Source organism: Gadus chalcogrammus, chromosome 1 (genome assembly GCF_026213295.1).
Source record: "Gadus chalcogrammus isolate NIFS_2021 chromosome 1, NIFS_Gcha_1.0, whole genome shotgun sequence".
Lineage (NCBI taxonomy): Eukaryota > Metazoa > Chordata > Actinopteri > Gadiformes > Gadidae > Gadus > Gadus chalcogrammus.
In genome coordinates this window covers 6,606,412-6,620,631 of record NC_079412.1, presented here as the reverse complement: position 1 = coordinate 6,620,631, position 14,220 = coordinate 6,606,412, and the positions used below count along the sequence as shown (strand labels likewise).

At 48.0% G+C, this 14,220-nt stretch overlaps 2 protein-coding genes across 2 annotated transcripts in view; both read right to left on the bottom strand.

Annotated features, from left to right (window-relative positions):
- Positions 1–365, bottom strand: part of LOC130392004 (neural cell adhesion molecule L1.2-like) — a 2,923-nt gene extending 2,558 nt beyond the window's left edge. The window contains exon 1 of the mRNA XM_056602400.1: positions 303–365. Coding sequence (XP_056458375.1) covers positions 303–365 — 63 coding nt within the window. The remainder of the gene's footprint in view (positions 1–302) is intronic.
- A 9,967-nt stretch (positions 366–10,332) lies between these two features.
- hsd17b10 (hydroxysteroid (17-beta) dehydrogenase 10) lies at positions 10,333–13,577 on the bottom strand. The gene is made up of 6 exons (XM_056585702.1): positions 13,477–13,577; positions 12,917–13,081; positions 12,613–12,777; positions 12,379–12,507; positions 11,129–11,237; positions 10,333–11,021 (listed from the first exon to the last, which is right to left on the bottom strand). Exons 1-6 carry the CDS (start codon positions 13,498–13,500, stop codon positions 10,831–10,833), a joined length of 783 nt encoding a protein of 260 aa, XP_056441677.1. The 5' UTR covers positions 13,501–13,577; the 3' UTR covers positions 10,333–10,830.
- Positions 13,578–14,220: the final 643 nt, after the last annotated feature.

Below are 14,220 nucleotides of genomic sequence, written 5' to 3'. Positions count from 1 at the left end.
CCTCTCTCTCTCTCCTCCCTCTCCCCCCCTCTCTCTCTCCCCCTCCCCCCTCTCTCTCTCTCCCCTCTCCCCCTCTCCCATATTTCTCCCGCTGCTCTCCTCCACTCACAGGGTGATGAAGGTGCCATTACAGCCGGGGTGAGGGGGTAAACAATACCCCCCCGTCGGTCCCCCTGCAGACCTCAACGTGTAGTCTATTAAGAGCTAGCTCTGGGGCACGGGGCCCCAGCTGCGAGGGGCCACCCCGTCCCTCCCCCTCCGGGGCCCCGGGGACTACGTCAGGTAGAGGCAGCCAATCACACGTCAGTCTTCAAGGCAGCCGTGGACTTCACCGTGAGTCGGAGCAGAGCTTGGGGAGAGGGCATGATGCTTCCTCCGTGGTCAGGGACCAGGGTGCACGGCTGTAGGCTGTCACGTGAGCTCTACGTCTGGGAAGTGAGAGGGCGTGCCGTCAGACCTCGTTAACACAACGGAGGTCAAGGGGATGAGAACGTAGCGGTGAACTGCAGCCTCCATCCATACACAACCCTACCATGTGACATTGTCACACACTGATGGGACGGGGCGAGGCCATCACAGCCCTTAGCTGGGAATGCTGGCAATGTCTCTCTGTCCTGCGTGTGGCCTGCTCTCTCTCCCTCCCTCTCTCTCTCTCTCTCTCTCTCTCTCTCTCTCTCTCTCTCTCTCTCTCTCTCTCTCTCTCTCTCTCTCTCTCTCTCTCTCTCTCTCTCTCTCTCTCTCTCTCTCTCTCTCACACACACACACACACACACACACACACACACACACACACACACACACACACACACACACACACACACACACACACACACACACACACACACACACACACACACGCACGCACACACACACACAGACCCAGCCAACATCCCCACACACAGCAAATCTGTACTGAGACACGGTCAATAAGAAAGTTGCACATAATGTCAATAACATCCGCTTCCACTATCTGTAATGCTTAGGTAAATACATTTATGTTTGAGTAACATTAACACCGCTGCTGCTCACGTCCAGTAAAGAGATATACGTCCTGTATTTCCTACACTTGTTATTTCAAAGTCCTGCTGTGACGCACCGATGATACTAACAACCCATCTAAATTTGTCTGATAATATGACAACCCCACCTGTCCTCACCCTGTTACTGACCCCCAGCTCACCCTGTTACTGACCAGTTACGCTAAGCTACGCTAACCCCCCCCCCCCTCAGGCTCAGGGGCAGGAAGCACTTGAACTCCGTCCTTATCAGCGTGTAACTGGATAGGTTGGATGGGATGAGGGCCTTTAGGCGCTGGAGGGATTATAGCAAAGGCGTGTTTTGTGTTAGAAATTATGATTATAAACATGTAACAGCAATATGTGAAAGCTGTGAGAAATAAACGTAAGATATTAAGCACATGTGCATCACTATTATTAATGGCAGTTCCCATTTGATCATCTAAACCTTGAAAAAAAATATATTAAAAAGGCATGGGATAATATGTAAATGACTAAACATCCATTCATATTAATATGCAAATAATATCCTAAATATTCTGTGCTTCTGTACCTGAGTGCAAACAGACTGAGCCAAGATAGTATATGTATATCTGCTCTCTCTCTGTCTCGCACACACACACACACACACACACACACACACACACACACACACACACGCATGCATGCACAGACCGACACTCACAGACAGACACACAGACAAACACACACACACGTACACACCCACACACACACATACACACCCACACAGACACACACACACCCACACAGACATCTCAGAAACAGTAGATGCCTACATCTCTCTATCTTTCTCTGACTTCCCAGAGCTACACCACTCCCTGACGGGATATTGTATTTCTCCTCCTGTAGCCCTCTCTCCATCCCTCTGCTCTCCTCGTTTCCAGCCGCCCCCGTCTCTCTCACCCAGGAAGCCCAGTCTATCCTCTGCTCACCATGATAGACCGGACAGCTGGGGACCAGAGATTTGAATTAAACGTGATGTGATGCTTATCACATTATTGAGACAGTACAAAGTCAATTTCTTATGAGTCGATGCGTGTGTGCGCGTGTGTGTGCATGTGTGTGTGCGTACGCGTGTGTGCATGTGTGTTTGTGTGTGAAGTAGAGAGAGCGTGTGTAAGGAGAAGCCTCTCGACGCTCGCCCTCCCATCTTCCCTCGTCACCATGGAAACCTCCCGACTCCGGCAGCACACGGCAATATGTCTCTCCCCCCAACACCCTCCTGCCCCTCCCTCTGTTCCTCTCTCTCTCCCATCCCCCACTCTGTCCCTCCACACCTCTCCTTCTCTCTCTACTGCCACTCCCTGCATCTCCTCCCTTTCTCTCCCTCCCACTCTCTCTCTCTCTCTCTTTCTACTTTGAACACCCACGGCATACACAACCAGACACAAACACTCACACACTCACCCACGTGTACTCCCAATGTCCGTGGCTATTGTTTCATTTCCACGCAGCCCAGCCTCCCGTCTGCAGAGACCTGGTGCTGTGCACAGCCCTCGTGTTCCATCATACTGACAGATCTGCATAACTCTCTCTCTAACAGGGACACACACGCACGCACACACACACACACACACACACACACACACACACACACACACACACACACACACACACACACACACACACACACACACACACACACACACACACACACACACACACACACACACACACACACACACACACACACACACACACACACGCCCAGCACGCTTATACACACACTCTCTTGCTCCACATAAATATCCCATAAATCATCAGTGGCTTTGGAACAAATGGTGACATCAGGAACAGAGATACAAGCTTGAAAGAAGAGATCCAAAGAGAGAGAGGGAGAGAGAAAGAGAGAGGGAGAGAGAGAGAGAGAGAGAGAGAGAGGGAGACAGAGAGAAGAGAGAGAGAGAGAGAGAGAGAGAGAGAGAGAGAGAGAGAGAGAGAGAGAGAGAGAGAGAGAGAGAGAGAGGAGAGAGAGAGAGAGAGAGAGAGAAGAGAGAGAGAGAGAGAGAGAGAGAGAGGAGAGAGAGAGAGAGAGAGAGAGAGAGAGAGAGAGAGAGACAGAGACAGAGACAGAAACAGAGACAGAGACAGAGATTGAACTTGTTAATGAGAGGATGAACAAGGTAAAAGAGATTGTGTAAAAAAAGTCCTAAATACCAAATGACACAAAGCAAGTCATAAACCGCTGTGCCTGCTTGTCTCTGCTCTCCCCAGTTCTCCTCAGAGTTTTTTCGACGTGATTTAATATATGCCATCGAAACCTAATGTAGAGAGAATGATTCACACAGCTTTTCTGGAATGCTAGGGCACCAAAATTATAAACTGCTTTCTTATTTGCCAACTAAGTGAAATGCTAATGTAATGAGGATGGTACTCCAACTTTGCCAAAATCTGCAATTTGTTTCAAGGGCGGATCTCTAAAAGCCTTCTCATCTTGAATGAAAGGGGTCGGTAAATGAAGCAGGCCTCTTAGTGTTGTTGAGTCTGTCTCAGGACGCATATGGGTTCTTATTTGTCTGAGACTGCTGCTTGCAGGAACACAACCACATGCTAAATAAGCCCCAATATTGACCAGAGATCCATTATAGATTACAGATCTTACATTGAACAGGAGAGCTTCTTCTTAGCTTCTTCCAAAGCTATCAATACTTTGAATCCAACGCAATTCTCACAACAAACAAATGTTCAGGTAGGTATGAAATCACGTGAAATATTCTGATCATACTTATAATATAAAATATATATATACAATAATAATAGTGTGTGACTCGCTCTTCAGATGGCTTCACAGAACTGAAAACACAAAAACTCCAATCAGTGGTTACTCTGGTGAAGTGGTGGGTCAGATCTCTGACCGATAGCTGATGAAGAATAAGCCCAGTGGGCCGGCCTGGTGCTATGAAGGCTCTTCAGTGTTAGCCCGGTGCTATCAAGGCTCTTCAGTGTTAGCCCGGTGCTATAAGGCTCTTAAGTGTTAGCCCGGTGCTATCAAGGCTCTTCAGTGTTAGCCCGGTGCTATAAGGCTCCTCAGTGTTAGCCCGGTGCTATGAACATGGGTTAGGGCTAGTTGGTCTCAGCAGTCCCCAGACAGGGGGCCACAGATGTGTGTGTGGGACAGAAAGTGCTGAGGGTTTTAAAAATAAATAAACCGATTGAAGTATGCCTGTGCATTAAAAAAGTGCATACTTGTTTGTGTGTGTGTTTGTGTAACTGTGTGTGTGTACTCTAAGGGTTAAAACCGTGGAGATTAGATTAGCCCTTACTGAACGGATTACAACCGAAACACAGGAGCACGGCCGTCCTCCTCCACTTCCTAATCCTACCTAATGGACGCCGGCAATCACAATGCAAACACACCCGCACGCAGAACCACTCAAGCACCCACACACACACTCACACTCACACACACACTCACACACACACACTCACACACACACACACACGCACACACACACACACACACACACACACACACACACACACACACACACACACACACACACACACACACACACACACACACACACACACACACACAGAGACAAGCACGCATGCACACAGAAGAGTGAAGGTTGAACAAGAGAGGAATAAAGATGAATTTAAACAGCAGAACAACAGAACAAGTGGAAGGAAAAAGAGAGCAGGGGTCGAGAGAGGGGGGGAATTCTTCCAATTTTTCTACACAAAGATCCCATTCTGTCAGCATCTCCGGAAACATGGGAAAAGAAGAAAACAAGTAGAAGAAAGATTTGAGGAGAAGGAGAAGAAAAAAGAGGGTTAAGGAGGGGCTGGAGTGATTCACAGGAAACGAGAGACGGAGAGAGAAGGAGAGAGACACACACACCCAGAGAGATGGAGATCAACAACCAGAGAGACACACAATCGATGCCGGTCTGATAATCTAATCGTCCACAGCTCTGGGGCCCTACGCTCCCCAGTGAGCCCGTCCCGCCCCAGACCCAGGGGCCTCCCTCCTGAGCTGGAGCGGTCAGGACCCCTGGTAGGCTGTCCAGAGAGTAGCGCGCCGCTCGGGGTGGGTGCAGCAGACGGATGGTCTAGCCCCCAGTCTCCGGGCTGTGTGTCCCACGCTAATGAGAGGCGGATTGGATTGAACCACAACGCAGAGCGAAGTCCAAACCCCCTCCGGTCTGTTGCAGTGACCGCAGTCCCCGGTGATAACTGCCATGAAGCACGGTTATTATGTAACGCTGTACGTACACAAGACCCCGAGCCCTGAGATGAAATACAGTAGCTGTAATTGGAGGCTTGCCAGAGCTGAAGATTGAGAGACGGTGTTCAGTGTGGATCAGTTCTGTAAGCCCCGTCCTCTTTTACACTGGAATCCCTTCTCCTCTCTCCCTTCCCTGTGTCAAACATCACCGTGTGCCTTTCCTCCTGCTTCAAGGCTCTCTATTGTCCTGATCTACCCCTCATCCTCTCACTCTGTCTCCTTCTGGTCCTGTCCTACCATGACCCCCCCACAAACACACTCACTGTTGACCTTTGTCTCATACAAGTTGACCTGTATGAGAGTGTGCTTGTACAGCCGAGGCTGTTGCTAAGAGTTGACCGGAGTGGCATCCCAAAGTAAACAGACTGAGGGGTCAGTTTAGGTAGCGTGCCTTTCAGAGAGAGAGAGAGGGGGAGGGAGAGAGAGAGAGAGAGAGAGAGAGAGAGAGAGAGAGAGAGGTGAGATAGAGAGGGAGGAGGAGAGAGAGAGAGAGAGAGAGAGAGAGAGAGAGAGAGAGAGAGGAGAGAGAGCGAGAGAGAGAGAGAGAGAGAGAGAGAGAGAGAGGGTGATATAGAGAGGGGGAGGGAGGGAGAGAGAGAGAGAGAGAGAGAGAGAGAGAGAGAGAGAGAGAGAGAGAGAGAGAGAGATGGAATAGATATTAAATGACATTACGTTACTAATGCCAAATCCATACGTCTCCAGGGTTCCAAATGTAACAAATATTGCAAACAGCAGTGCCCATCCTGTCAGTGTACTCTACTGAGTTCATGCTTCACTACAGACCGCCAGGCGCCGCGTGCTTCCACCAGCGTCTTGGTAACTAATCACCAGTCAACAGAGAGGGCCCGAAGCCCGGGAGCCAGATGTTGCCCCGAAGGCGGCACGGCACTGACACTCACTTTAGTTGCCATAGGAACCACGGTACATAAAGGAAAAAAAAAAAGTGAGGACGTCTGAGTTTTGTCAGAGAGGCGATGGCTACGTGAATCATCAATAATGGCAGGCTTTAATGTTCTATATAGTGCATGTCATCCAAAATTAATAGAAGAACAGATAGCATGGTAGCGTGACGCCGGCGATGGAAAGCCTGCATCAAGAGAGACAGGCCCCTGACAGGGACTCCCTCAGCCAGCCTTCAGAGGCCCAGGGGCTGACAGGGACTCCCTCAGCCAGCCTTCAGAGGCCCAGGGGCTGACAGGGACTCCCTCAGTCAGCCTTCAGAGGCCCAGAGGCTGACAGGGACTCCCTCAGTCAGCCTTCAGAGGCTCAGAGGCTGACAGGGACTCCCTCAGCCAGCCTTCAGAGGCTGTCCGGTCCACCCTAGCAGCACACTGAGGGGTGAACTGCATGGCCAACACAGCAGTGTGTCCACTGTCTACATACACCCCCCCCCCCCCATGGCATTTAAATACCCGCCTTCCATGTAGTGTAAACACACACACAGAAACGCAACATCCCCCCCCTGTCTCCCCCACACGGCAGCGTACTCCTGTTCCTCTTACCTCTGCAGGTGAGGCGCGTCTCTCCTAGTGCTCCGCGATGTCTCCAGGTTGATTATCTCTTCATCCTCCTCCGATGTCTGTCTCCTGAATATCCTTTTTTTTTTGTACTGATGCTGCAGTGGTACAAAAACCCGCCCTTCTAAGCCCCGTCTCTTCCCCCTCCCTCTGCTCCTCTCGGCGGCTCCCATTGGCTGTTTCCCGGGGATGACATCACCCCCCTGCTCTCTCTCGCTCTCTCTCTCTCTCTCTCTCTCTCTCTCTCTCCTCTATTCCCCTGGTACCGCGGCCCCTCCCTACTTTCTTACCTCCCTTCTGGGATTTTTTTTACCCTCATTTCTTCCCCCTCCCCCCGCCTGCAGACCCCCTCGTTAGATCTAAAAATAGGAGTCGTTTTTTTTAAAAGGAAGATGTGGAGGAAGGAAGGAGATACAGAAGATGATTTTTAATGTTTGATTTATTTCTCTTTCTTCTGTTTCTCTCTGGCTCTGCCTCTCACGCGATTTCAATGGATTTTCTGTTCCTCCCCAGCCCCGCTGTTACGGCCAGCCGGGCCCATGTGCTATTTGGTGTCTGCCAACAGAACAAGCCGCCATCATCCCCACCTCCGCGCACACACACACACACACACACTCGCAGACGCACGCGTGCACACATATACGCACACACAAACACACACAACGATCTACGCACACACATATCAAACGCATGCTTAGGCACACACACACACACACACACACACACACACACACACACACACACACACACACACACACACACACACACACACACACACACACACACACACACACACACACACACACACACACACACACACACACACTTTCTTATTTTGTGAGGGTTCGGTCACGCATTTATGTTTCAATATCTTCAAATAATTTGGCCTTGAATAGATACTAATTACATATATCAATATGGTAATACTAATTCCCTTTCATTAATTTATACCTTACTAATTCATTATATCTTAATTTAGACTATTTTGGTCAAAACAACCTCGAATTATGTTCATTTCAATAAAACTTAAGTTATACAACCCATATTTCCTTAATAAATGACGTAGATAATATTTTAACACTTGTTTCCTGATGGCTGTAAAACCTTTCTCAAATGTAACAGCTGGTTCTAATGACTTAACGGTATCATCTATCTTGGTAATAAAGTGTGATCCATCAGTAGTGTCTGACATTATCCACTTAGGAACTGGCCGATATGGGAACAGACAAAGGGATTAACTACCAGTGTGGTACTGGGGAAGTTTACATCCCACCACCACCACCACCACCACGGCTAGGTTCAGCCATGAAACATTTAGATGACATCTTCCACATTGATCTCCCCCTCCCCCCCTCTCCAGCTCGCTCCTCATCTCCCGGCCCCGTCAATTGAGTTTCCTGTTGGTCTGAGAGCCGTTTCCATTAGCCTCTACCCCTCCACCAAGGCGGTGCGGCCGCTGCCTCCACTCTTCTCTCGGCCGACAACAGCAATCAGGGGTGGGGGTGGTGTCGCTGGAGGGGGTGGAGGTGAGGGTGGAGGGCGTGTCGGTGGGGGGTGGGGGTGCTGTCGGAGGAGGTGGGGGTGCGGGGTGGTGGAAGGGGTGATGGGGGTGGAGGCAGGGTGGAGGAGGGGCAAATGGAGTAATCAATACACCAGATGAGGATCTCTCCCATCTCTCCTTAGCATGTCCTTGACTCGAGGCGGCTCACATTGTCTGGGACATTTCTTTACGAGTTTGCGACACACGCATAAACATGAACACTCATGCACACTCCTAGAGACACACAAGCACACACACACACGCCACTTCCTTATTCAATCAGTTACCGTAAGAATGACTCAGCCTCCATGACTGGAATACTGAATTCAAAGTGCACGCACATACACACGCGCACACACACACACACACACACACACACACACACACACACACACACACAGACAGTGTGAGGACGCTGGAATGCATGTCAAATAGTGAGAGAGAGAGACAGAGACAGAGAGCGAGAGACAGAGACAGAGACAGAGAGCGAGCGCGAGAGACAGAGACAGAGACAGAGACAGAGACAGAGACAGAGCCAGCGATAGAAAGTAAGCGGTAGAAAGTAAGAGAGAGAGAGACCGAGAGAGAGACTGAGAGACAGAGCGAGAGAGCGAGTAAGAGACAGACTAAGAGGCTGGGCCAACAAAAAATATGAAGTAATAGATTGAATAGAATAAAGTGTAATAACAATGTTCTCATGCAATTAGTAATATAGTTATATGAAATAAAATATGTGAATCTGGAATGACTTCAGTAGTTCATTCACCAGTTTGTAGCCGTGTGCGACCATGCAGATATTTAACGTTGCTTTTCACAAAACAAAACGTACAATCCCCCAGATTTTAGTTCTGCTCTCATACTTAAGATAATTACTCTTCAAACAAACTTTAATTTCTGACTGGTTGTAACTAGCTTCTATAGACTGTTAAAGATAACGAGGTTTCTAAATAATAGTCCCTAGTCTTCGCTGTAGCAGATGTGTATAAGCCTTTAATAATGGCTGTGATTGGTCTGGTGTTTTAATTACCCTCACACAGAGTTTGTGCCTCAATAACATTGTAACAATTAAATTATCTAGGAATATACACTATTATCACATGTCTTTATACACAGACCTTGCATTTGCAGCCTCTCTGCAATTATGGTTATAGCACGCTCTCTAGTGTTCACAACGAGTACACACATCAACAACAAGGACCTGGTAGTCTACACACTTATAGTACAGCAGCACTGAACCACTGTCTATCATTATCATAATGGACTCACTTCAACATAAGGGTATTAATGTAACATGAATGGCTGGAATAAAACCTAGACGATAATAATATAGCGCCCAATAATGTTGCAAATAAAGAGCAGAGCACACCGTGGTAGATTCCTTATCGGTTGCTGCCCTCTGCCGGTCAATGTAAACGGCCTTCTAGAAGCCATTAGTATGCAACCCATGGGTTTGTTTCTGCACATATTGTAACTGCAGTGTTGATACCAACACGACATGTTCAAATGCAGCATGAACATGGTAACAGTTCTGTTGGCAATATTTAACAGCTATCATTTGTCATTTGCCAGGAACGCCGTAGCACTCAGTCAGCTGTCCGTTAGTGAAATGTTCTGAGAATATGTTCAGGGTAGACTGCAGGGTAGAGAGCTAATTTAGATTTCAGACCAACCGTAGCTTAATTCGGACCAATCAGGTAAGACATCTCTTCCCTGATTGGTTAGAGGAATCAATCTTGCCTGTCAATCACAGGTGTGTGAATGCAACATTTCATTGGCAGAGAAATATAGCGAGGTAGACAACATCTTAAGGTGTGATCCATTTCTGTCCCATTTGGCATCTAGGAACAGATGCTTTAGATCAGCGCCTCTCAATATGTCCAACATTTGGGGGCAAAGAAGACCAGATGTTCCTCTCTATCAGGGTTTTTTTAACCAAATCTTAAGTCTAGCTATAGATATCTGTACTCTAATATCTGAAATCTTTGAATCTTTAATGTTTTAAATCTAAGGAAAAGGACAAACATTTACAGTTACTTAAATTACATTTTAATTGGTTTTCAGGATTCTGTTCAGTGATACATGTCGCGGGGCATTAATTATATTAAAAAAGGGTCAATCAGAAGTGTTTGCAATCTATAAGAATATTAACTGCAGTATCAAATGTTCATACATAGGTAAATCCATTTCTGTTTAATTATGGGATTAACTTTATAACTCAAGAATGACGGTTGACATTGCAGCTTTCAGATATCTACTAAAACAATGTTGATGTACTGCATCAGAAACAATGCTTGAGTGCACAGATCACCACACAATTTCTAAGCTTACTTGCTTATGTCGCAATTTTTTTAATTTGGGTAGGAAGACAAAAATACATTCGTTTACTTTCTAGGTTAGTTTACAAAGGAAGGAACACCCCATAGAGTACAGAAGTACTGCGCCCCACACACACGCACACACGCACGCACACACGCACACACGCACACACTCACACACACACGCCTCTCAAGGTTGCATGCGAATTGCTCCATCTAGTCTGATGACCTCTCCGTTGAGCATGGGATTCTCTGCAATCGATGTCACAAGGTGGGCAAACTCAGCGGGGTCACCCAGGCGTGAGGGGAACGGCACCTGGCGGGCCAGGAAGGAGCGCACCTTCTCTGGGAGGCCGGCGAGCAGGGGGGTGGAGAAGAGGCCTGGAGACGGGACGGGGACGGGGGGACACAGGAGTACAGTGTTGAGACACGGGCCGGCGCAACACCAAACACATCCTGACTCAGGGTGACTCTGGGGGAGGGCTTACCCGGAGCGATAGTGACCACGCGGACGCCCAGAGGAGCCAGGTCTCTGGCGATGGGGAGGGTCATACCCACGATGCCCCCTTTGGAGGCGGAATACGCCGCCTGGCCCACCTGCAACCACACAGAAAAGACATCGTTTACTATGCTCTCAGTTCACATTTATGGGGTTGGTCCGACTTGTTTTAGGAGATGGGAACAACAGTATAACTCATGAATGGAAGTTTGAGTAGTTTACCAGTTAGCTCTGATTAGTTTAACTCATTCAAACCAAATGTATCGAACAGTTATTATTATTTAAACAGCTATGTCTATAAGCTGTATATTTTTATGAGTTCAACGGTGCTGCTTGGAGGAGCCGTGGTTTGGGGTCCGTCGTTAGAACCGGCCCAGCCCCCCCCACAGCGGTGGTCAAACGCTCGGTGAGATTATCTGTTTCAAATGGCCTGCAACAGCCGCCGTGTTAGACTGTTCAGATTTAAACTTCTGGCAAATTTCTGCCCAATCAGGGCATGATTAGTTCGGGGAATCCATCATGCCTGTCAACCACGGGTGCATGAAATGAAGCGTTGGGAGGGAGCGGGCAGATGGGTTAGGGACATTGTTTTTTCTAGTTTCATTTCTAACTCCTGCTATTTTTCGTCTCAGTCCAATTCTTGAATGCTACCTCCAGCAGAGTTCGGTGTAGGTGTACGGTTTAAGGCACGGTTTCCAATGTAGCTTATGTTATTTTATCTGTTCGTAATGGATAACTTGGCTCAGCATGTAGGATGTAAATCCAATCTATGATGCAGTCATATCTGTGGGCATTCTGTTTGCCTGGAGAAGTTAATGGGTCTAACTTAAGCCCGAAAGGCCATCAGTTGAAATGAGATTCATATGCTGCCATTACATAGAGAAGATCTGAGCAGTGACCTGGCAATGAAACTGACTAAATACTGTACATACATACAATGCTTTTGAACTTAACCTCGTTACCAAGATATAAACGGAAAATATATATTTTACTGTGGACATTGTTGTTTAGCAACTCTGTCCATGCAGTGGACGAGCGGATGTGGGGTACGCCAGAGCAACATGGGTAACATGACTCTGGAGGAGGGACTTCAGGAAGGTCCTTCCAGGGTTGGCTCCAGACGCTGGCGGTCAGACAGTCGGGCCGAGAAACTTCCATGGCATGAAAGTCGTACAGTCTGGAACTTTTTTAATGAAGTGCACAGCGTGAAAGGGACCGTGTTCAGCATGTCTGCGGTACCTGTCCGTCGTAGGCCGCCACGCTCGCCGTGTTGATGATGCAGCCTCTGTGGCCGTCGGCATCAGGCTCGTTCTTCGCCATCGCCCCGACCGCCAGACGGATCACGTTGAACGTGCCTCCGATGTTCACCTGCAGACCAACAACATCGAGATCCTGCTGTTGGTCCACAGAAGGGGGGAAACTCCCCAAACATGGCAACTAGAGGAATGAACCCATGAAGGCGTGTTCTCTTACCGTGATGACGCGTTGGAAGTCCTCAAGGTTATGAGGGAGGTCCTTCTTGATGTTATACGTCTTGACCGCCACAGCGATGCCAGCACAGTTCACTGCCAGGTCCAGCTTCCCAAACCGCTCCCTGGCCAGAGCCACAGCGGACTGCACGTCCGCCTCAGACGTCACCTGGAGGATCAAAACGTACCTATTTGAGTTTGTGTACTAGGGAAGCAGGTGCCATGCTAAACAACATACCTGTGTGCTTTATAATGGTCTAGGTTTTAATAAATATACAAAAGTTGCAGCCAAAACACTTGGCACTCACATCAGCAGGTGCGAAGGCGCAGCGGTCACCCAGGCTGGCTGCGAGGGCATGACCATCAGAGGAGGGGAGGTCGAGGATCACCGCGCACGCTCCGTTCTGCACCAGCCGCTCCACGGTGGCGCGGCCGAGCCCGGACGCTCCTCCGGTGACGAGCCCGACCATGCCCTATTGATGTACACAGTACAGCCATATAAGTTATTATAACAACCCAGTACATCCATATAACACACCAGGACAATGGGAAGGTGCACACGATGGGTCAGGAGGAGGGCTATAAACACGGGCCGATGAGTCTGGTTGGTGAAGGAGAATGCAGCAGCCACTTGAATAGACGTAAGAAACGTATAGCAAGACGAGAGAACGAAGAGAGGCTAAAATCGAATGAGGTGGCTATGAACCCAGTGGCAATTATGACGCCGGTTAACATTGAGCTAAACACTAGCATTGTGAAAGTTGGCACCTAATTCTGATAAAACACTATTCCATAGATCCACTTGGTTTAACGCATACCTCGGAATATGCATATCCATGCAGTTAAACCCTTTAGATTCCTCCCTCACCTTGATACTCCGAATGTTCGCCATGTTCACGCAGGAGATCACGATTCACGCAGTTCACGTGGGATTTTAACAGAAGAGCAGTTAAGCTCCGCCCCTGTAGCGCTACAGGGAACACCCCTTTCTTTCATTGGTCGAGGTGCAGAATAAACAATGCTGCCCGCTAGTGTTGCCAGATTGGGCGTGAAATCTGGCCCAATCTGGCAACAACACCGCCCACTTTGTGGAGCGGATATTGTTTAGGAAGGTCAACTCAGGCTACGTACTGGGTTGGTGATTCATTGTTTCACTAACTAATGTTTAAACCAGCACGCAATTACAACGCGTGTCTTTCAGAAAGATGAAGGATTGGCATGTGCATTTCTTGGTCTATTGCAAAGAATGAAATTGAAATAAATCAATAAACATTGAAGAACATTCGAATGTTTTATTCAAAAAGTAAAAAAAACATTTCTGTAACAAACTAATGTAAATGTTAGTTGAAAAAAAAAAAAACTATTCAAATGACTTGCTTCAACCAAATAATACATAGGAAAGCCCAAGATCAATACTTGTCAGTGTTTAATTAAACGGATCCTTCATGAGAATAGCCTTATTGACCGCACTAGAACAATGTAGTACAAGTAGTACCTTATCTGCATGGTCACCAGACAGATGAGGAATGGATACATGTATGTGCAAAGAACACAAATCAATAAAGGATGTAAAGTGCTACCATGTGGAAGGCAGTAAGTTGTATAGTTGCAT